Source organism: Centruroides vittatus, unplaced genomic scaffold (assembly GCF_030686945.1).
Source record: "Centruroides vittatus isolate TY-2023 unplaced genomic scaffold, ASM3068694v2 contig_2682, whole genome shotgun sequence".
Classification (NCBI taxonomy): Eukaryota; Metazoa; Arthropoda; class Arachnida; order Scorpiones; family Buthidae; genus Centruroides; species Centruroides vittatus.
In genome coordinates this window covers 764,937-788,725 of record NW_027121707.1, presented here as the reverse complement: position 1 = coordinate 788,725, position 23,789 = coordinate 764,937, and the positions used below count along the sequence as shown (strand labels likewise).

The window sequence follows — 23,789 nt, the reverse complement described above, 5'->3', positions numbered from 1 at the left end:
AGTTTGAATGCTAAATTTGGCAAAACTTCGCTTTGGAGTTTGAACTGTGAAAAAATGCACTGGAAGTCTGAAATACATGAAGCATTACAAGCTCTCCTTGTAATATACTCTATTCACAAATAAATTTTTCCTTTAGAAGAGAAAAGTTTTTGTCCATTAAATTTGAGTCTGTTATTAGAGGGCCGACTGTACTTAAAATTAACAATTAATAACACTGACTAATACAATAATAATAATAAAAAAAAAGTTTAATTTACCGCCAGTAACTTCACACATGGCATCAATAGGTGAAGTATCGGGTGGAACAACAGAATTTGGATCCCTTTCGACCGGTGGCGTACCGGTTAATCTAAGAACTAACGAGAATAATCTCTGATCCCATCGAAACGGCTCTTTTGTTAGTTCGGAACCTTGGACAGATGAATGCATCGGTAGATTTAACTGTAAAAAAGAAATAATAAAATTTGATTTAAAAACTTTCTATCGATAAAATTTAAAATAAATTAATCAAGTATCCGAATTAATTTAATATTTTTGTACTAAACTCGTAATTCTTTGCAAAATCTAGTAACAACAACAATTCAAATATACAAACGTCCCAGAGCCTGACATTTTAATAATAAGCCGAACGATTGCCGGATTGCCTACCTCTAGTACCAAATTACTCGGGATTATTAATAGTAGCGGTAAAGTAGTCGGATTTAATCTGGCAATCATTGTTCTAGGCTTACGAATACAAAAACAAATTAATAGAAATTAATATATTTATATATAATTAATAGGATGTTTTGAACATTATTTCAAAGCCTGTAGGCACTCTGTGAACGCATTTACAACATTAAAAGTTAGCTAGTTAATGAATTTTGATTGTAGATTATTTATAGTTTCATGTTTAAATAATCCTATAAAGCTCATTCAAGTGTTTAAGAGTTTCACAGTAATCCTATCAGATATTCTGTATTTAACTTACTAAGCTTAAGCTTAGAACAAAGTTTAAAATTTAAAATTTGACCTATTTAAATTCAAAATGTTTACTTTGTGATGATATTAAACTGTTGAAAAGCATTATAAATCACTTCTGACAATACCAAAAATATATAAAATAAACAGAAAAAAATTGTGTGTGTGATAAAATTTGAGAAATTTTGACACAGATTCAACAATAAAAATATAAATAAAAGCACTTTCGCCTTTACTACTATGGCTTCGTCGGTTAGAATGAGTAAAAGATGAACAGAAATGGCATTATTTTAAATTTAACACACAAAATCGATAATAGCACGTGAAATTAAAATTAAAATAATTAAAAATAACGTACGACTAAAGCTAATTAGCGTACAATTAATTTTTTGAGTATTAATGTCGTTTTTTTTTTTTATATAAATTGTTAATTGTGAAGCCACTAAACACTGTAATTCCTCACAGTACTTAAACCTTAAGTTGGCACTTTACAAGTATTTATTATTAAAACAATTTTGGTTAAAAGATAACATATTTTTCCTAGTCTTATTCCTGTTGATAATCCTTCTCTGATATGTAGTTTCGTGTCCTTTAAAATGACTTTTATACTTCAAAGCCTCTGTGACAAACCCCTACCTGTGGCATCTATTTAAAACAAAGTTCTATTATTAGGCTTTGTTAACAGATGGACTCCACATTTCTTACTTATTGCCAGGCTTCTCTATTGTTTACACATTCTTTGAAATGAAGGTTGTATTGCAACTATCAAATGTAAAATAATCTCTCTAAGTTTGGCAGTTTGTAGGTAAAGGTACATATACAAACGAGGAGGATTAACAAGAAAACTTAAGATTTAAGGCGCGAGGCTTCTGTCTAGGATGTAGAATGTGTGATTACTTTACGATAAGTTGTCCCACAACTTATCATTAGCCAAATTCAGGAGTGTTTTACATCTACAGAAATGAAATGTAATAGAACTACTAACAAATGGCCTATACTGAAATAAATATTTTTAATAGGAAGCCAAATAAGTTATTTTTATGATAGATACTAAACCATAAGCTATCATCTAATAATGTAATCAGTAAGTACAAGAAAAAGATTGAATTGACATAACTTTCTTCTACTGTAAACTTGATGCAAATGAAAATAGATGTTTAAGAACAAAAACCCTACAAGTTATGGAATAAATATAAAGTAACAAAAACATGATAAAATAAATGAATATATAAAGATAAAAATTAGCAAAAACTCGATAAAACTAACAGTAACTTGACAAATATAAAGATGAATGATGATTACGATCACTCGTCGTGCATGTATAATAAAATGTTTAAGCACATTACTTGCTAATACATGATATACATTGGATAAAGTGTCTTTATCTCTATTGTTCACACGAGTACCCTTCGAGTCTGTGTTTGTAAATTTTGATGATCTCCAGGTTTTTTACGTGGACAGGGCCAGTGACCATTTTTATGACGAATACTTCATCCTGTAAAGCTAGATTGCCTTATGAGAAGCAAAGACCATTAGTGCAGTTAAAAACGTATTTTTCCTCATATCATAATGTAATGCACAAAGCAACGGCATAAACAACACAATTCGTGATACAACACTTCGGAAACAAAAATTAATCACTCTGTTACACAAGAGTCGAGACCCGGCATTACATAACATTTGTATAAATACCCCACCTCCTTGTAATACATTATAACAATTACTTGCGTACCTGTCCACGACTGCTTTACATAATTTATGAATGCTCTTACGAAGAATTTGTTATATGAAAAGGATTGGATTTTGATAATGTATCAGTTTTTTAAAGGTATCGTTCATAATGCGAGTTGTCTTCTCTGATAATACGAGATTGAGAGATTATGACTGTATTTATAAATGCTTCACACAACATTTCTTTCGGTGATATAAAAAACAATTTGTATGTTGATTTATTTTTATATGTAAGCATACAACAGCTAGAGTTTACACGATCGACCAAATGTATAACGAGATATATACAATTTGCTATAGAAAAAAAACTATCTAACATGATAGTTACAGTTCTCAAATAAAGAATTTCAAAACAATAGAGAGGTTGCAGCCGAAGTTCAATCTTTAAACTTGTACGGCAAGCAGGAGTACACGTTTGACGTTTGAACTCAAGTAAAACACATTGCGCCACACGTTCACACTGTGCACTGATGCATGGGTTATTGATGAAAAATGGCAGAAACATTTAAGAACGACGAAGGTTACCGGCGAATGTAAATAAACAAATTGAGGATGTTTAATAACACTAAATAATTATTTTTAATTAGCATTGTGTCTCCTACTGTACGACAGGACAATTCCAATGCATTTTGCCTATTCTCGTGACATATTTTTGTTGAGGGAAGGAGTGGCTTATATAAATCTGTATGCAAATGACAATTCAAATGCAGCTTGGAAAATTATTTTTACAAATTTACAAATGTATCATGCTGTTGATGGTAGAAGATGCCGTGAAAGAACAAACTTACTTCAACAGAATTATGATAAGCTATTATGAAAACAAATATATAAAAATTCTATAGGCATTTCACATCACTTGCAAAAAAAATTGAATAATTAAATAATTTCTGGATTAAAATCGTCTGTTTGTTTACAGTGTTATTCACAAATGCTTAAATAATCGTTATTTTAATAAAATACGTCATAATTTTAACCCAAAACACAGAAAAATTCAGACGTTTAAGCCAAACGTCTACACGCCACGCTCGACATTCCAAACGCCATTGTCAAACTTCTGGGATTAAAAGACGGCGCGATTCGACGTTCACATTTTAGAGATGAAAACTCCAGCCGCAGCCTCTCTAATATCTCACAGTTTTTACAATATTTGAAAAAGAAATCTGAAGTGTATAAAGCAGATAATAAAAAAATAGATATTAATTCCTAATTTTTGATACAAGGAATAATATATTAAATAATAAAAATGGATATAAATGAATTTTTATTATATTTCCAATACATCTATTTTTACACTTAAGGCGAAAAAATTTTTACCTCATCTTGAACTCCATGTATGGTGGTAAGTTTTCCTCCATCGGTTATGACTACAATAATGGACGGTTCTAGATAAAAAGGACATCTTCCTTGACCATAAGTATCGATTCCTGTCTGCATGCGATTGATATTCAACAAATCAAAAGCATGTTTTAATGCAGCCCCTAACATCGTCATCCCGTAACATTGCAAGTTTTTGAGTTCCGACATGAAAGTTGCATGACTTTCTTTCCATCCAGCCTAAAAATTTAAAATGTACGTTTAAGAAATAAATAAGCCACTATATAGAAAATAAAGCAATGTTTTTGGTATAACCATAAGATTCACTTGTTTGTACTAGAAACCATGTGAGAACTTAACCTCTGTTCTTTAGTTCAAAATATAATTCAGTTCTGTATTAGACTTATGTAAACCTGTATTTTTACATATGAGACAATTATTACAGAATGACCTACACGATCATTCTATAAGTCAATTTTGAACAGATTAAACCAGAAGAAATCTAGAAAGAATATCTCTGCCTCCCTTATTAGGGGGAAGGGATATTCAGTTAAGGAACGCATTGAGATGCGAACACGACTGTATGACAGTTTAGTAAAAAACTGCACACAGGTCACATGATAGATAGCGGAGCAGATTGACAGACAGACTGGCAGGCAGTTTTGTGACGTTTGCAGCATTCCGAGCATTACGGAGCTAATAAATTATTACAGAACCGTACGAATTTAAGTTCAAAATCAGATTGTAACGCAGAAACGGACATGCTTACGTTACGTGTAATGTTTCAAAAAGGAAAAAGTCGTTTTGGAGAAACGACTGTACGAAAAAAAGAAAAACCCAAGCCAGTCCCAATACAGGTGGCAAGAGGTAAATTTTATGAAATTGAAAAGGCCGTGAAAAATATATAAATTTTATTCCGATCAATTTTTTTAATTAAACGCATATTTTACGAGATATTTATCGAGGTCATTATAAATTCACCATCCCGTACCGTACATTACGTAATTTTAAATATTAGTACTGTAATTTCGTGCGGATAACATGCAAGTTATCCGTGTTTGAAAGGTAATTTAAAATTTAAAGGTGCGGGTCACATAATGGAATGGGTTATATGCCAATTTTAAATTTTAATCATGAGTAAAAAACAAAAAGTCATTGGAAGTTCAAACAAATATTAAAAATCATCAACTTGCAACAAAATTCTGAAACAAAACGACGATGTATTACAAAATGAAAATATTAAAACACACACAAGACTCGTGGCAAAATTCTGTTTAAGTGATTGCATACAACTTTTGAACAAAATTAAACAGAAAATAATTTTAATATCAATAATAAAATTGTAATTTTATAATAATTATTTTCTATTTAATTTTTCAAGTTTATTTTACTGGATAAAGAAAATTAGTCATGAAATAAAAATGATAAATCATATTTATTTTTATACTTAATTTCGGGGCTGTGGAGTCGGTAGATTTTTACGCGACTCCGACTTTTTCTTACGATTCGACTCCGACTCCGACCGGGGGCGGACTTGTTAACAAAGTAGGCCCAAAAATTCTGACATCATCACGTGACCTCATAATATTAGCACCAATAAATATAGTTATAATAAAGATAGAATGTAGAAACTTTTTTATTCCAAAGCTAAAATATTCTGCTAATTAATGAATCAATATGATAATTTTTACTTTTCTGGCTGTTATATATAACAGAGGAAAAGTGTAGCAATCGTTCAAAAAATGATCCCACCCCAAATTTTTGGACTTGGGGCACCTCGAAATGTCGAGATATGCAAAAGATTTGGGTTTTTTTTCTGTATGTACGAATGCTAGACTGTATGGGAGGCACAATTTTCAATCGGAGTCGGATGGTTTAACGCAGGAATTATTAAGCTTGAAAATGGTTGAACTAAATCGGTTGGTACGCATTCTAACACCCGTTTGCACTTCTCTACATTTCGAGGCTTCCCGAATCCAAAAGAGTAAAAATCTGAGAAAGTCATTATTTGACAAATCGTCATTCTTTTCCTTTGTTACAGGCCTATACTGTATAACAGCCGGGAAAGTAATGACGATGACAATTAAAGAATACAAAATAAAATAGTTTTAAAAAATTAATTAAACATTAAAATTTGACACATCTACCGAATATATAAGTTCACATTTATTGACTCGTTTGATGATGGCATTGGTATTTGGTAAGCGTGTATGAATAAAAATAGTAAATACATTCTTATACAAACAAATTAGTTTAATAAAAATGTTGTACAGTACATAATATACGAGTATATTGGGTAATATGTAAGTATACAGATACGTTAAACTAAGTCAAGAATGAGAAATATAACATTTATACTGGTAAAAAAAGAGGTTGCTCATTTTGCTATGTTGATTGATTTATTATTTTTCATCTCCGTTATAAACTGAATTACTCCTTACAAAAAAAAAAAAAAATCACTTCTATTAAGTCAGCATTCACTGAAGATTATAGCCAATTTTACCCGTTTTCACTGGGTGCAAGAATTAGGTCCTCTCTCTTCCGAGACTAATTAGAGAATTTTTATATGGGTCTAAAAGTATGTTCGATTTTTCACAAAAACGCAAAATACGGCATCTAAAATAGTATGGTAGAAACGGAGTTCTTTGGGGTAATCCTTAACCCTCTCCCTCTTCCCCTCGCGAAAGGAATTTCAAAAAATCCCTTCTTAGTGTACATTCTTATGATGTATCCTAACTGTGTACCAAATTTCAACTCTTAACCATTTGAACTCTAAGCTTATCATTATTATTATTATTATTATTAACCCGTGTCGATTATATTATAAGATTGTGAATGCTAATAACGAGTAAAATATTCATTAAGTCTGACCACGCTGGAGATATGACACATGACCCTTTCTATGTCTCTACCCTGTCGACCTTTAATAAAGAACCAAAATTTAATAGCGTTAATGCTCTTTATACACACACTGCTGTGCCAAATTTTGTTTCTTAAACTTTACTCATTCTGAGATATTGTTTAATAGTTCAGAGAAGAATAAAGAAATTAAACAAATTAGACGCCAACATACGCGTGCAGACTTGCAAATTTTTCCCTTTATTTGACATTTTCTGGGTTCGAGAGATCTCCAAACGTATAGATTTGCAAAAAACTCGGAGAGTCAAATGTGATACGATTCAAATATTTTTTGTTTTTTATATTTTTATATACATAACAAGTTGGGAAAGTAAAAAGGAATCAGAGTCGGGGGGATTTTTGATGACTCAGACTCCGACTCCAACTAAAATACAAAACTCCACAACTCCGACTCTGACTCCACAGCCCTGCTTAGTTTACATAATTGGGGTAGTTCATAAACACCTACAATAGGCTGACCATAATATTTACAATTGGACTAGGAACGCATTTCAGAATCAGCGAATAGGGGTTTTTAAAATTTATTTATCTATAAATTGGTGATATTATATTGGCATATTTATAAAATTTCTCTATTCAAAGATTAATTCTACATTAATAAACTGCTGAGGAAACAAAGTAAATAGGAAAACATGGTTTCAAATTTATGAAGAAAAATGTGTTTTAATATTATACAAATTAATTGATATATTTGAAACTATAAACAACAGAATAAAAAGTTGACTGAAGAGGGGTACCAGAGACCCAAAATGTGTATCGATCAATGAATAAATAAAGAATGTAAAAAAACTGCCTTGTATCTAATAAATTGCATTTCGTCGTGCTGAGGAAACAAAACAAAATTAATTCTACAGTCAAATAGTAAAAACAGGCAAAACTGGGTCGTCTGATCATCCTACCTACAATAAAATTATGGAGGTAGCCAGTGAGTATACAGATTGTAAAGTTGAAATTTAGACACTTCAATTTTTTTTATAGAAACAACTGAAAAAGTATATAAATAGAGTAACCAATGGACATTTCATCACACATTTCGTTGGAAATAGAAGTATCAACAATATCGAATTTTCAAAAGTATACATTTACATGCTGTTGCTCTAGCGCTTCAAAAGTGGCCACAACATAAAGAAGCTCGTGATCTCACCTGCATAGCATTTGCCGAAACATTTGTGGGTGAACGAAGGTCATCCAGCTGTTGCAAATGTCAAAGGGTTGATAGTACAGAAGGTGATGATCTGTATTTGTTTGGCATCATCACAATGGAGCTGCTTCCAACCAACATCACTGTCCCGAAAGAAGTTTACTATGAACAGCTGGATTATTTGAACATCAAGATTAAATCCAAAAATTGATAAAGGCCAATACTGCTACGACAACACGTTGGCACATAGAGTGAAGAAGACGTTCGAGAAGCTGATCAGTCTGACTTGGATGAACTGACTACCATCTATTTCAAACTCTGCAGTCCCACATTGCCATATACAGTTCAATGACAATACCCCACACTTGAGACTTTCTTAAAAGAAAAACCCTAATCATGACAATCTGCACTCAAGAACCTTTATAACACAGTAACAGCAAAATTTTAATGAATACTAACATTTTCGACTGCGACCTTGGTCTTCGTCAGGTTTGATGAAGACCAAAACCTTCCCTGAGAACCATTCTAGATAAAGATAGATTTTCAACTAGGATGCTTGACAATGCAGTACGCAACTTTATATTGGAGCACTTAAAGGGGTATGCTTTAAATGTCAAGAACTCCATAGACCTAATTGATATTTTGCGGCAAGTTAGGCTAACAGAAGAAGCATGCATTACCATCTTTTGAGTTCGTATCCCTATACCCCTCGATAAAAATACAACCATGCTTCTGTGCACTTAGGGATATGTTACTAAGAGGCCCCAGGGCAAATGCACAATGTAAACATGTGTTGGAGCCAGCACATATGTTGTGTTATACATCATTCTTCCACTTCAATAACATTACATACTTACAAAATGGGGGATACCTATGGGCAGCCCTCTCTCAGGGATTTATGCAAGTTGGTAGTTTGGCAATTGGAGCAAAAGGTCATACTTCTATTCTTATCAAACATTCTGGTTTATAAGAGGTACATTGATGACATATTTATTCTATGGAAGGCTGAGCCCAACTTGAACAATTTCATAAGCTCCATGAATAACAACCCATATGGCCTTATCGTCAAGCTAGATCAGAAGAGTGACACAAGCATTCATTTCCTTGATATCAACGTTTGCCTCAAAGGGAGCATGGTGGTAACCAGAGTCTACTACAAACCATGCTACGTACCATTATTTATTCCGGCAAACTGATTTCCTTATAAAATCACGGCCTTTCATATGCTAACAAGATGGGCACACACACACACACACACACACAATAGCTGGGAAGAAACGGTAGCAGAGTTGAAGTGCATTGAATGCGTAGCGGTAAAACACGGATATGCTAGAAGCCTGATACGTAACTTAGCACGTGCATACTCCATCCAGCAAGCTGCAACAATACCAACTCACAAGTAACACCCACCCACAATATAGTGGAATATAACCAGCATCTAATCCCCACATATAAAGAAATTGCTGCCCATATGGGAACAAAGAGTGCATATAGAAGATCCAACACGGTGTGTGGGCTATTGTGCAACTGCAAAGATAGGGCCGATGAAAGTCAGACCCCAGGTGTCTACATGATTCCCCTCAGAGACCATAGATTCCAAAGTGATTTAGTATACATCAGGTCCACAAAGCACTCATTAAGCAAAAGAGTACAGGAGCACAGGTATATTGCCAACAAGAGACATACTACCGCCCTATCTACCTATGCCATGGACCCTGCAAACCTCCATAAAGCCAAGTTGGTTAGACGGTCACATCAAATTGAACACCTGTGAAACCTGGAGACATTGGAAATCTACAAAGTCGGCAGCTGTATTAACTCAAAGAATGCCAATAAGGTTTCCTATGTAGGTACTGTTATGAAAGGAACAGGCAACACTAGCATTTAGCAGCCTTTTTACATGTCATTAATTATATCTCATTATTTATTGTCTATGGTGTGGAGATATTTCTATCGCTATGGTAATGTACACAATTAAAGGTTTTCTACGCACATGTAAATTGTTCCATGTTTTTAAAAAATAATTTTTAAACATGTTGTTCTAAGTTCCATGTTCGAATCTCACCGGTTATAAACCTGATGAAAACTGAAGTTGCAGTCAAAAATGTTAGTATTCATTAAAATTTTGCCGTTACTGTGTTGTAAGGGTTCTCGAGTGTAGATTGTCATTTCCAGTAACTCAGTAATAAGTTGTTTAAAAACCCTAATCATTCATGAGATTGATAGTTTTCAGCAAGGGGGGCAAGATGTGATTGATGTTGATGGTGATTACCTACAAGACTAAACTGTAATCATCGTTGAGTAAATTTTCAAGTCTTTTACAAATGTGCAAAGCACTATACATTTGTTCAACAATGCCATTTTAGATCAGTAAATTAACACATTAGTCACTGATCTAAAATGACATCATGATCCATCTAACTTTGACAAGAATACGACAATCATCAATCTACAAACTATCAATTTTTCTAATAAAAATGCCCATAAGAAAAGAATGATATACTCCACAAATTATGATAAATAAACTGAGGAAAACTATTTTTCAAGTTAATTTAATACATAAAAACACAATATAACAATTAGATCAATAAAAATGAACTTTTGCATGTTCTTGTTTTCTGTTTATCTTTTTCATGATGATGGTAATTTACTGAAAGTGGTTGCTTTTGTTGTCCTATTGTGCTATTTATTTGTTTAAGTAATACTAACAAGCAGGGACAGCTCAAGAAAAAGTGGGGCCTGGTGCAAAGTTGTCGGCTATGACATGGTGTCATACCCAATAGATGACAACAAACTAACATGATCAATTTTCAAATTTCACAAGAGTTGGATCGTGCCGAATCGTGGGGCATTGTGATCATACCGTTTGCACTGCCATCCAGTTAGCTTTGCCAACAAGACAGGTTTTCCTGCTTTATCATTCAGAATGTCCGATTTATTGATTTAGCATGGCAAGTGTAGTAGTATTTATTCAAACTGAAATAACTTTCCCGTTTAATAGAGATTGAGAGAACAAAATATAATTCTTCTTGCACAAAACCCACTCTCAATAAACCTTTGATTACTGACTTTAACAGCTCTGTCATTATCATACGTACATGGAAAATAGATTGCTAAACACTTAGAAGTCCTTACTTTTTGTGTCCCATGGGAATTAAGAGAGCATTTTTATCAAACTCATCATGGGTTCAGCCCATGGCCAAAGAACACTTTTGTCGAAAAGTAAAGGATTGAACAAACTAATATACATGTAGGATATTTTAATAAAATCACTTACATCGCATTCATTATTTTGAAGTGACATGGATTGCTGTTATACAGTGTGGAAGGTGATGAAGGCCAGCATTTGAACTCAGAATGTGGAACACATTAGAGAGAACCACAGAAAGCCTTTCACGAACACTCTAGAAGGATAAAACAGAGGGTTTGAACAGAGAATGACAATCATCCACCCTTTATATTGTCAGTCATCCTTTCATTTCTGGTTGGCACAAAAAGTCGCAGTAAGCAAAAAAGAAACCTCACGCATAACTTTCTATTATGGCAAATGGGTTGGCAATTACTATAAAAAAGCCAGGAGACCATCGACCCAAAAATTGGAAACAACAAATGTTTCTGATGCCAAAGTTGAAAATATGCAACTAGTAAATGCAATTTTAATTTTTTTTTATACAGTACTTACATGTATTTCTTTTATTTGTTATCTAGGGCATTTATAATTATGCTATTTTTTCCTAAAATTATGTGTATTTGCAGTGGCATGCCGTAACATTTGATGACAGGGAAGCTGTGTTTCCATAAAAATTTTAAACAAATACTAGAAATGACAAAAATAAACAGTTTATTTATTTTAATTCTAAAATAGATAATTGACACGAAACAAAGATATAAGAACTTGTTTTTATTATTTTTGATAAACTAACTCTATTTGGCAATTTTTTACGCAAAGTCGTTAATTACTTTATCATAAAAATTGCTCGTTGTCGATTCCGTCGAAGTATTTAAAAGTCTTTTTCTATCGAAAGCAATGCTAGTGACGACAATCTTTCCTCCAACCGAGTATTCCTTGCGAATATATCAATTCGCTTTGTGGTTGAAAAACTGTGCTCAATAGATGCAGTTGTAGATGGTACCGTAAAAATTAATGATACTAAATCATATAATTCTTTTAGTGATAAAAATTCCAAAGATTTTGTCAGAAAATCTGTCAATTATAATTATAATTAAAAGAAAATTATAATTAAATATAGTTTTGTAAAGAAACGTACATAAAAATAACATGAAATATTCATTACTTTTTAAATCTTAAAACAATGTACTTAGTCAAATAGCTCCCTACGAGTGGCTAATGGATGGAATCGTTATACAATATTTTGATGTGTGGTATCCACCAGAGGTCGGTGCTCTGTGAAACACATGCGCGAATGCCTGTAATCTGGCTGCTTTACACGACTCAAATATTTTCGCCATAGAAGCTGTCCCGTATTCAACGATACGACGCTTCCATTGGGAATATGCATATACAAATTTATATTCGAATATACAATAGCATTCTTATCATTGTTTTTCACGTGTATAGAAATTTTTAATAACATATTTTTAAGTAATTCAAAGGACGTTACAATATGAAAATAATCGCACAATATGTATTTATGTTTTAGAAAATAAAAATAAAAAAGTGCCGCTTCCACAGCTTCCATGGTCGGCACACAACTGTGTATTTGCTGCTTTAAGTTATAACGAGTATTTTTTTTAGGTCTGGGAATGAATTAATTTGCTTTCGAATGGGGCGAATTGATTCAGATTTTGAACAGACTCTTGAAATGAATTAAATTCAAAGTACAAGTCACCACTATATTCATTATAAACCTTTAACATATTAAATTTTCTCTAATCTAAAATGCTTTGCTCTTTACTCACTTGTATCCCCTGGGATTTATTAAATTCAAACGAATCCCTTATTTGAAACTGGGGTTTATTTTTAACAGCACCTTTATTCCCTGAGGCTCATTCAAAGATTGAGATTTATTTGAATCTTTGGCTTTAATCAAGGAAATATGTATTTAATAGTTATCCTTCCACATTCAAAATATAGATACACCTAGAGTTTGGTATTAAATTTTAAGATTTGTTTGAAAGAAAATATCTTAAAACTCAATACCAAACTTTACATGCACCTTAAAATTAAAGAAACACAGTACAATTGGTCTCAAAATAAAACTCTACTGTCTTGCCACAAAATGCTCTATATGCCACCTTACTCAGTGGCGGCCTTAGGGAGTGGCAAGCAGGGCAATCACCCGGGGCCTCGCGCAACAACTCGAGTAGAAAAAAAGTTGATATTTAAAACTTTTTATTTTATCCTTAGCTATTAGTTATAAGCCGCAAACATCATTTTTAAATCCCTGTGTATATCTTTTAAGGCATTTATGTACCTTAGTTTATCCTCATTACTAATTTGTCGTCTTTATGACTGTTAACTTTTATAAATCTTCTAATATATTAATAATATTTTAAAACTCTAAATTTATTTATTTATAACTTTTGCATTTCTCGTCAATCATCAGAAATATCTATTTTCAATTCACATACTTTGCACAGAGGACAAGGGCCTCGCAAAGATCTGCCGTCCGGGGCCTCACAATGATCTGCTGCCCGGAGCCTCGCAATCATTAAGGCCGCTGCTGACCTTACTATTAAACCAAGATAGCAATATGAAGTCATAACAATCTTCAGAAGGTTTTACCCAAGACTTCTGTATGTTTCAGCAGTCACTTGAAACTGTAGTTATAATCTTTAAACTACTTTGGATTTATATTAATTTGAAGTAAATTTCCTTAAATTCTGTTAAATAAATAAAAAACTAGCTTAAATTTTAGCCATAAATGATTTTTGACATAATTTCATTTAGTCATTGACCCATAAAAAAAAAAGTAAACACGTTTAATTTTACAATAAAATAAAAAAATTACTTGTTGGGGTTACAACGAACAGTCTTCAGGGAGTCTTAATTTTTTAAATCTATTGATTACTTTCGAAAATTAGATTAAAAAGATGAACATTCTTAGAAGAAGTTTGTTATCTTTAGAGATAAAAATATTTCGAGCCATAAATGAAATTGAAGTGTTTCCATTCACACTAAATACAGACACTTAGGGGAAAGTTATTTCCAAGGTCTATACAAATTTATCATAGATTAAAAATACAAGCTTTAACAGTGATTCTAAGTAGTGTTGGTTTTTTATTATTCTCACGGTATTTCACAATTTTAATGTAAAGTAATTATGTAATAATACAATTAAGAGAACAGCCATATCAAATAAATGGAAATTAGTGAATCCGAATGTCGAAATAATCAAGAAATCAATTCAATCCATAACTTTAGATGATAATAACTACTGATACTCTTAAACAATTTCTTGCTAATGCCAACTCAATGAAGTGTGTTGCAAAATGGACTTTGACTGGGAGTGAAGTAACTTTGTAAGGAGGAGTTTAAAGCTGGACTTGCATTGGCATATGAACTGCTACGAAATGGGTATGAACTGCCAGTCCATCCATCCCCTATCAGCAAATGTTTGACAAGTTCGTTAGGAGTTGAGAATGTCTCAACTTTTGCCAAACTTCAGTTCATTCAACCAATCAACTTTTCAAAACTAGTGTTTGAAACCTTTATAACCAATCATGCCCTAACTTAGTATGTGGTCATATAGTACAATGTGGGTAATGTTTTGTTTTGGTTAATGTTCATTTGCATGACCATATCAGCTTAGACGAAGCCCTTAGCACCTTATTATAAAGTTATCAATGAGAGGAAAAGAAAGGCAAGGCAAATAACTTGGCATTCATATTTTTGCATGAACCTCAGCCTACTTGGTCATCAATGGATTACCCTCAACCAGGGTCATCATTGGAGAACTGAAGTTACGTGGGGTATGAGATCAATACAGTGGCGATTTAAAAATTGCATTATCAAGTTCAGCTATAAATAAGTAAAACTTTTGACACTAAGCGTGTTTTTATTGAAATATGTATATATATATTTTGTTTATGCTGCCTCCTCCAGGAATACATCACTAGCATAAAATAAAGACAGCTTGTACTGTACTGTACATAACTGAAAGAACAGAACTTGGATTTAGCAGACATTCTTCAGATTTCAGACTGTCTATTTAGTATAGTTGTCTACTTAAAATATGTGTATATCCTTAAAAAATCCAGCAATGAGTTGTGTAACTTTCCCAGCAGTCTTAAAATTGTGTGTGGCGCCATCTGTTGAGAGATTTTATTAAGATACTTTTTACATTATTATTAATTATTATAAAATGTCAAAAAGCTTAATTTTGAGGGAAGAGATGTGTTTTATAAAAAACTGTAAATGCCAATAACGAGTAAAATCTCCATTAAGTTTGACTCACTCGAGATATGACACGACCCCCTCTATCTCCTTACCCCTTGACCTATAACCACCAAAATTTAATAGCACTAATGTCCCTAATACACAAACCTCCCTGCAAAATTTCATAAATTTGTGACAAAAAGCACAGAAGTTATTAAGCTTCAAAGAGAGTGAACAAAATCATGTTTCTCCCACACATACACACGCTAACATCCACACACACAGAATAAACTCCCAAATCTTTTTTTTTTTGCATTTCTCAATGTTTCAAGATCCTTAATCCAAAAATGTAAAAATCTTGGAGAATATTTATGACTACTCACCATACTTTTCCTCTGTTATATACAACAGCCAGGAAAGTAATTACTATATATTTTAAAACATCTAGAAGTTCAATACAACACTTACTTGAGCCTGCGACCAGTGTTAAAATAACAGTAAGTGTTATTTTCACACCGGCTCAAGTAAGTGTTGTATTTATCTAATATACACCCCGGTGTGTGTGAGGAAGATATATCTGGAAGTTCAAGTAATCGATATGCAATTTTATTTGTAAAAGAAAAAACGATTCAAAAGCAGCCAAAGTATTGCAAAGATTACGGGCTATTTTTACACAATAATTAATTTGCACTAGAAGCATTAAACACCTTTTTTTTTTACTAAATATACTAATTAGAAACTAATGATTGATTAATTTAGAAAAAAAATCTTGACTACATTTTAACACCTAAAAGTGTCAGCATATTATACAAAAATAAGTCTGCAAAAACTTTGAGAAGTTTAAGGATACAAAGAAATTTTACAGAACAATGACGCCAGCAAAAGCATGGTAATTTTTAAGTATTTATAGGAAACAATTAATACTTTCTACTGTGTTTAGAAAAGGTTTAAGTAAATAAGAGTAAATTTTTGTCCATTGCAAAAAGGCAGCCTCTACTTATAGTAAAATTACATCAATAATCCTATTGCTGACTACATTTTATCTGTTAAGTATAGCTGTCTGTAAACTCAATGTCCACTGAACCTGTTTCACTGTTTTCAGTTGATAAATTATTATTATTTGTTTAAACATTTTAAACTATTACAAATAATTTTGGTTTATATTTAACTTACTAAACTTTATATAACATGTTTGCCTATAATAAACTTAATAAAATTTGTGCATGTTCCTAAATCCTTAATAATAAAATGATATAGAAAATTTATATTATAATACCCACAAACAAATCATTAAATACAGCATTTGAAAATGTATCATCAGTTACTTATATATTCAGTAAGTAATGTTATATAGCATGAGATTACTGCCCCAACAAATTATTACAATAATTTTAATTAACTGTTGTAAATGTAAGCATAAATCAATTTAGGGTGTAAAAAATAATGTTTCTCTAATATAGCAGTTAAGTTTATGCAAGTTATCACCTGATACATTAGAATCTCAGCTAGTATGTTTTGTCATCCATTGTATAGTTTTTGTAAAAATGTCATATTTTAATTCTTGACTGCTGTAATGAAGACCAAACAATTTCTGGATTGTATCGGGCTATATTAGGGATACGTTTAATAATTAAATATAGAGTAATTTTGCCTATAGGCAGACCCTATACAATCCAGCAGATCATATGGTATCAATCAAGATTTGAGTTATTTGAAGTTTTAGATGTTAACATCTTGTAGAAATTTTCATGGTTCATTCTCAACTTTAACTATAAAATTCTAGAAGTGTATAAGACAATTAATATTTAGCAATTTTTTGATAAATTATTCGAAAAAATTAATTTATAATTAAATTTTAACAAATAAAATAAAAAATCGCGTATAAATAAACATTTTGAGAAGAAACCAAAAAGCAAAATATTTAATTTTCACGATTTTGTGATGGAGTCCATAATATAAATTTGTCATAACTGAAATATAAACAATGATAAATATATAGAAATGCTAACATACAAATAAAATAAATCTTGTACGATTCCTAAAATTTGAAGTATTTGAAATATAAAAGTTCTGCTTTTAGTAGTGTATATCTGTTTAAATCTTTTCTTCTTAAATGTTTTTAGATTAATATTTACTGTATTAGCAACAAAAATTCTAAAAAAATTATCATTTTTTTAAAATTTTTTATTTAGGTAAATTTATATCAACAGTTCCAAATCAATCTTAGATACTAAAATCCTAAATTGTTAGCATCTATTATATAATTCGATTTCCTGTCTGTAATTTTTTTTCTAGCATTTCTTCTACTGTTTTAACGTCTCTCCTTTAAAATGAACACTGGTCATGTATTTAATTTTTATAATATTTATGAAAATGAATCATTATGTATTTGTTAATGCTTTTACAAGATTTTTAATAAAATCTTTCAAACAATAATGAACGAATGTAACAGATCAATTATTAAATTATTTTTAGTTCAATTGTAATAGTAACCAATATTAATTTAATTTATTTAGTTCATTTCTGTTGAAATATTTGAAAATGTATTAACAAAACTTATTCTTCAGAGAATTCTATAGTTTAAATAAGATGAGGATGAAATATGAAAGTTTAAAAATGTATTAAAAAAAATCAATGATCTGATGTCATCCTGTGGTGAGGAAATGATCTGTTGTTTCCCTAAAAGACAGAGTAAAAAGCTGATATTAATCGTTATAAGTTTTCACTAATTGATTATACAGTCAAACCTGTTTTTATGCGGGGGATAGGGACCGCATTAAAAAAAAATCTCACGAAACTTCACGAATGGCTGTAAATAATAGTTTTCGCAACACAATTAAAAAAATAATTTTTTTATGCGGTCAACAGGGACCGCATAAAAAAAGTCTCACATAGAAAATAACTTAAAACCGTACGAAATAGAATTTATTGACAACAGATGTCAGCACTTGACTGCATCGTCTGGTCTATCGTCTGTTTTACATATTTTTGTCCAGGTGGTGTTTTGTTGACTTAAAAAGTAAATTATTTCATTTTTCGCATATTCATGCAATAATATTACTATAATAAGTGCATTTATGCTATAATAAGTTTATTTAGCTATAATAAGTCAACGTGAGACATGACGAATCGCACGAGACTAGTCGCCAACTATACCGCACAAATTAAAAATTCGCATTAAAAAAAATCGCACAAATAAAAATCGCACATAAAAAGAGCGCATAAAAACAGGTTTGACTGTATATATTTTTTAGTGTAACATTTAATGATAAATTCGTAATTTTATTTAACTTCTGTTATAATTTTCACTGTAATTTCAGCATATATTTTGTAAACACTTCATCACGCACACACATTCACACAATATCAGAAATTTTATATCTGTAATTAAGATGTAATTAGTAAAATTGATTTTATTGTAAAAAAAAAAAATATGGAATGCACTAAATTTTTATTATATATGTTAAAACTGGAAACTTGAGAGGTGGAGCTAGGGTTCCCTGGGCCCAGAATATTTATATGTGATTTATTGGTGTTTGTATAGAATTCGTTATTTTATTTATTAAAAAAATAATAATAATTTTATTGTGTATAAACTTCGGTTGTAAAACTGGGCCCAGATAAGTTGATTTTTCATCACCCGGTAGCTCCAGCCCCTGTAAAAAAAATAGAATATTTCAGAATAGAATTTAAATTAATTAATTAAGTGTTAAAATTTAACTGTGATACTACACAATATAATACGGAATTATTTTATTAGAAAAAAAAAAACAAAAAATGTATAATAAAATCATAACTAGTAATTATGATTCAACTTTAAGTAACATGTATGATTTTTTTATATATTAAAAAACTTTAAAATGATAGAAAGTGAAAAAATTTACGTTATTTTTTGAAATCCTCGAATCACTGGAAAATATCATATCTAAAAAATTAAAATTATTAAATAGAAACATTAGCAACATGCACTTTCTGGAAAACCTATCAAAATAAAATTAATACTACATATGTTATTATATATTACATATATATATAAAATAGAGGCTCTTTTCTCTTTTGTATACTACATAGGATTTTAACGATCAACCAATGCCGAATTATCAGGCTAGCAAATGGCTATAGTAATATTAATAGTTTAAGCTAATTTGGTACTAAAGTTAGGCTTTAGGCACCATCTCTTGCTAAATTTAATTATTTAATTAAATAATTAAATTTAGCAAGAGATGGTGCCTAAAGCCTAACTTTAGTACCAAATTAGCTTAAACTATTAATATTACTATAGCCATTTGCTAGCCTGATAATTCGGCATTGGTTGATCGTTATCTATAACGGGCTAGTAGTTGTTTATTTATATTTTTATACATAGGATTTTGTTATGGAATTTCAAATTTTTGAATTTGACTTGAATATGTATGCTGTGATGTTCTATATCATGTATAATGCATTTCAAATTGATATGATGTATGTATTTTGTATATCTCAATATTTACGATATCTACTATTTAAAACGTAAGTGCTATACCATATATGTGGTGGGTTTAGAAAATTCTCTGCCTTAATCCACATTAAAGCTTATGATAATAGTATTAAGATAAATAGTTAAGACAATTGCTTATAATTTTGTATCAATTTATGAATGAAGAGCTACCTTCCATTAAATTATATTTATATTAACTCATTGTTTAAAAAATCATTATTTTTTTGCTTGAATTTAGTATTAGACAGGAAGAAAATTTATAAAAAAAATGTTTAGATAGGGTCTTTGTATTTTTTTGCATAGAGTTTGAATATGTGATAAAAGAAGTGGTCATTTCCATCATAAAATAACATGTTTATGTGTTATTTCATGGTGAAAATGACCATTTCTTTTTCATACAATTTTTCAATTGTTAAATATGTTAAATGTAAACATGTTATTTTATTTTTGTATATAAATTCAGTTAAATATACTTTTATTTGAAATCTATTTGAATTTTCAAAGATTATCTTATTTCATTTTCACTTATGTTTTGATAAATGTTACGTTTAGAATATTTGCTTATAAAATAGAACTGTTAACTTAACAATTCTATTTTAAGAGCAATTAACATCCTTATTAAGTGCCAATTTATAAAAAGCTGATAAAATACAAGTTAAAATAGGGTTATCTTTATCAATGGCAAAGGGAAGCCCACGTAAATTTAAATTAGGAGGCCCCACACAGTGTTGACTTTAGTAATTTTGGGGAAATATAAGCTTCACCTTTAACTCTTATTTTATGAAATTTTCATAAAATTGGCTCTATATTACTATTGAGTTTTTTGTAGAGCATTTTTTACAGATAAGATAAATAAATAAATAAAAATCATTAAATATTTCGAAAATTCGTGTAAATGGAAGCATGCTTATCAATATAAGCGTAAATAAAAATCCACACGTTTACCCATACCGATCGCCACCTGGCGGCGTGACGTCACTACTCTTCCCACAATTCCATTAAGAAAAATCGTGCCATTCCAAGATGGCTACTTGATCCGTGGCAGTCGTACGATGTGATCTGTGTTATTGTGACTGCATAGATCGACATTAGATATATTTCTGTGAGGGTAAAGATGTCGCGGGATAGCATCAAAGTGCATCTGAAGTTACATAAAAAGAGTACGGAGCCTACCTTAATATTCGATGGTGGCTCTTCGAATGTAAGGAGCATATACCGATCCCCCCGACTTGCCGAATCTCTTTGTCTAATCTGTAAATAAAAGAAAAGAAATTAAAGGGTTTGGTTTTTTTTCCCGTTGGAAGTGTAATAAATAAATTTTAAAAAATAATAATAATATGCGGGAGATTCGTCGGGTAAATAGCGTCGTTCGTTACCTTGATGAATTTTTCAACCGCGTCTTTAGCTACGTCCAACAATGTTGGCCTAGCACCTAAATATGTGCGTTGATTCATTGATGCACTTGTGTCTACGAGGAACAATATAATCGTCATGATGGCACCTTTTTTATATCTAAGTAAACATCGGACCTATCTGTTTTGACTCGTTCGACGTCCACCACCTTCCCCCTTCCTTTCTGACATGGCGACTCGGCAGACGATCGCTGCAACTTACCAGGTCGTACCACGTGACTGGATGACCCGTAACGGCAACGCTCGTTGGCTCGTTTAAGGGCGATTCGAATTACGTAATGCCTGTCGTCACGGGCGTCGCGTTGAACGATTGGGCGGCTGCATACGTAAGGCACGACGTCGGCTGTCTATTGGCGGAACAAGTAAGAGAGACGCTTGATATAGGTCGCGTCATTTGTTGGCGTTTTCACGTGACGAAAGTAATCGGCGTTTTAATTCGTTGGTGGAAAGTACATTTTTGGGTATTTAAGCTCGGTATTGCTTATCGTTCGCCACTCGATGTTTATGTCTTTGTAGTGTGATGTACGTTTGGATGTAGTCTCTTTTTTTTTAATTTTTTTTCCTTGTGTATTCGGAGCAATTTTAATAAATCAGAGGAGATATCTTTAATGGAGGAGTATAAGAAAAATAAATTTCTCAAATTAAACCAATTAGTTATGAAGTAATTAGTGTCCTGATTCGTAGCAGAGACCTTTGATACTGTTATTTTTGTATACCTTTACAGCAGAGATGTATTATTTGTAGGTAAATACAAGACCAGGCTCGTGTTACAAAATACTGGCCGTCTGGTAGATGAATACAATTATATGAAAACACAATCCTAGTATCTTCCATTGTATTCAGTGTACTGAACTAAATTTGGCATTTGTGAAGTGAAAATCACCTTTATAATATTAATAAATGATTTAATTGGCACTCAGATGCTGAAACAGTATTTATTTTTGATCACTTTATCGCAGAACTAGATGTAATACACTGTAATTATCCACTAAAATACAGCAAAAACAATCTAAAATTGTTCTTACTTTATTATATCCAGTTATAAGTGATTAATAACCCCTGCAGGTTATTATTTATTTATTTTTTTAGTGGAAATTTATGCCAATTTGAAAACAGCTTTATTCATGTATACAGTGAGAAACTGATAAAATGGCTAAAATAAATAGATTGAATAAAAAAAGTGAACTTCAAATGTAGGAGCTAAATTGGAAATATTTTATTTCTATAATAATGCCTTTCGGAAATATTTTGGAAAGTTTGATACTTGAGATTTTTGCTTTAACCGATGTCGATGTTCTCTATAGATAAGTTTTTTTAATAAAAAGAAAATTATAAAACCAGAATTCACTAGTAGTATGTTTAGAAACTGCTTTCTTGTGCCGAAATTAAATTCCAGATAATTTTTATATAAAGGTAGTACAACTATTTAATGATTTATTATTGTATTTTCGTGTAATTTAAAAAATTTATATAGAATCATCATTAGATTTTCCTCAATACTGGTATGTTCATAAAAAATGTTTTTCAGCTTTTTTCTTCCATGTTGTCCTCTCCAGAGCTCCTTCCTTCCTTGGTCTCTTCTCATTTATCGTACCTGTTATTCCATCTTTCCGTTTTCTCTTCGGTCTTCCTCTTCTGTTTCCTTTGGCATTCCATTCAGAAAGCATTTTTGATATCTCCATTCACTCTTGCAAGGTATCTAAATCATCTCGGACTTTTCATTTATACTATCTATGATGGCTTGCTTACGTTTCTTCTCTGAATTCGCAATTTGATTTCCACTTTAATCTCGAAATCTTGGCCGATCTCTTCTGAAGGCACAGAGTTCTCCATTTTGCGTTTCCGGGTCTCTGCCCTTACAAACGTATTACTTGAAAGATGGTTTTAAGTTTGTCTTTTTTATTTTCTCGAGATGATGCTACTCCGCAGAATCGAATTCTGCTTGCCAATAGCCTTCGATGTTTTTGTAATTCCATTTTCTTCTTGTTTAGGTAAACCATTTAATTCAACTATTAAGCAAAGGTAGTTGAAATACATGACAGTCTTTTGTGCAGTATGCTTCTTGTCTAGTCTTGTGTTCAATTATACAAGCACTAAGCTGGCTTTTCTTTTTTGCTAGACTTATTATACCATCAATAAACAGGAGAACAAGCTTTAGAAAACCATCAACCACTAAGTCTGACCAGTTTTTACTGCTCGTATATTGTTTTCCTGTAACTGATCTTTGACCTATTCAAAAATTTAAAATACAGACTAATGTATGTCTTGAATTCTATGGAATGTTGGAATTCTGCATGCATATTTATTTAATGATAAAATATTTTAAACAAATTTATGTGGCAATAAGATTTTTTATTCAGAAATGAAAAATTAATAATAATAAAGTTTTTACAACTGATTTTTATTGCAGTAGTCTATCAAAACTAAATTTAGCAAGAAATCCTACTTCAAAAATCAATTTCCTATCTGTGAAATCAAATTGCTAAGCAAGATTTG

At 31.4% G+C, this 23,789-nt stretch overlaps 1 protein-coding gene across 1 annotated transcript in view; it reads right to left on the bottom strand.

The window, feature by feature from the left end:
* IntS6 (integrator complex subunit 6) overlaps positions 1-21,584 on the bottom strand; it is a 47,564-nt gene extending 25,980 nt beyond the window's left edge. The window contains exons 1-4 of the mRNA XM_067266168.1: positions 21,258-21,584; positions 21,055-21,132; positions 4,006-4,245; positions 258-441 (exon numbers count right to left, since the gene is read on the bottom strand). Coding sequence (XP_067122269.1) covers positions 258-441; positions 4,006-4,245; positions 21,055-21,132; positions 21,258-21,374 — 619 coding nt within the window. The 5' untranslated portion in view covers positions 21,375-21,584. The remainder of the gene's footprint in view (positions 1-257; positions 442-4,005; positions 4,246-21,054; positions 21,133-21,257) is intronic.
* Between the last annotated feature and the right edge of the window lie 2,205 nt (positions 21,585-23,789).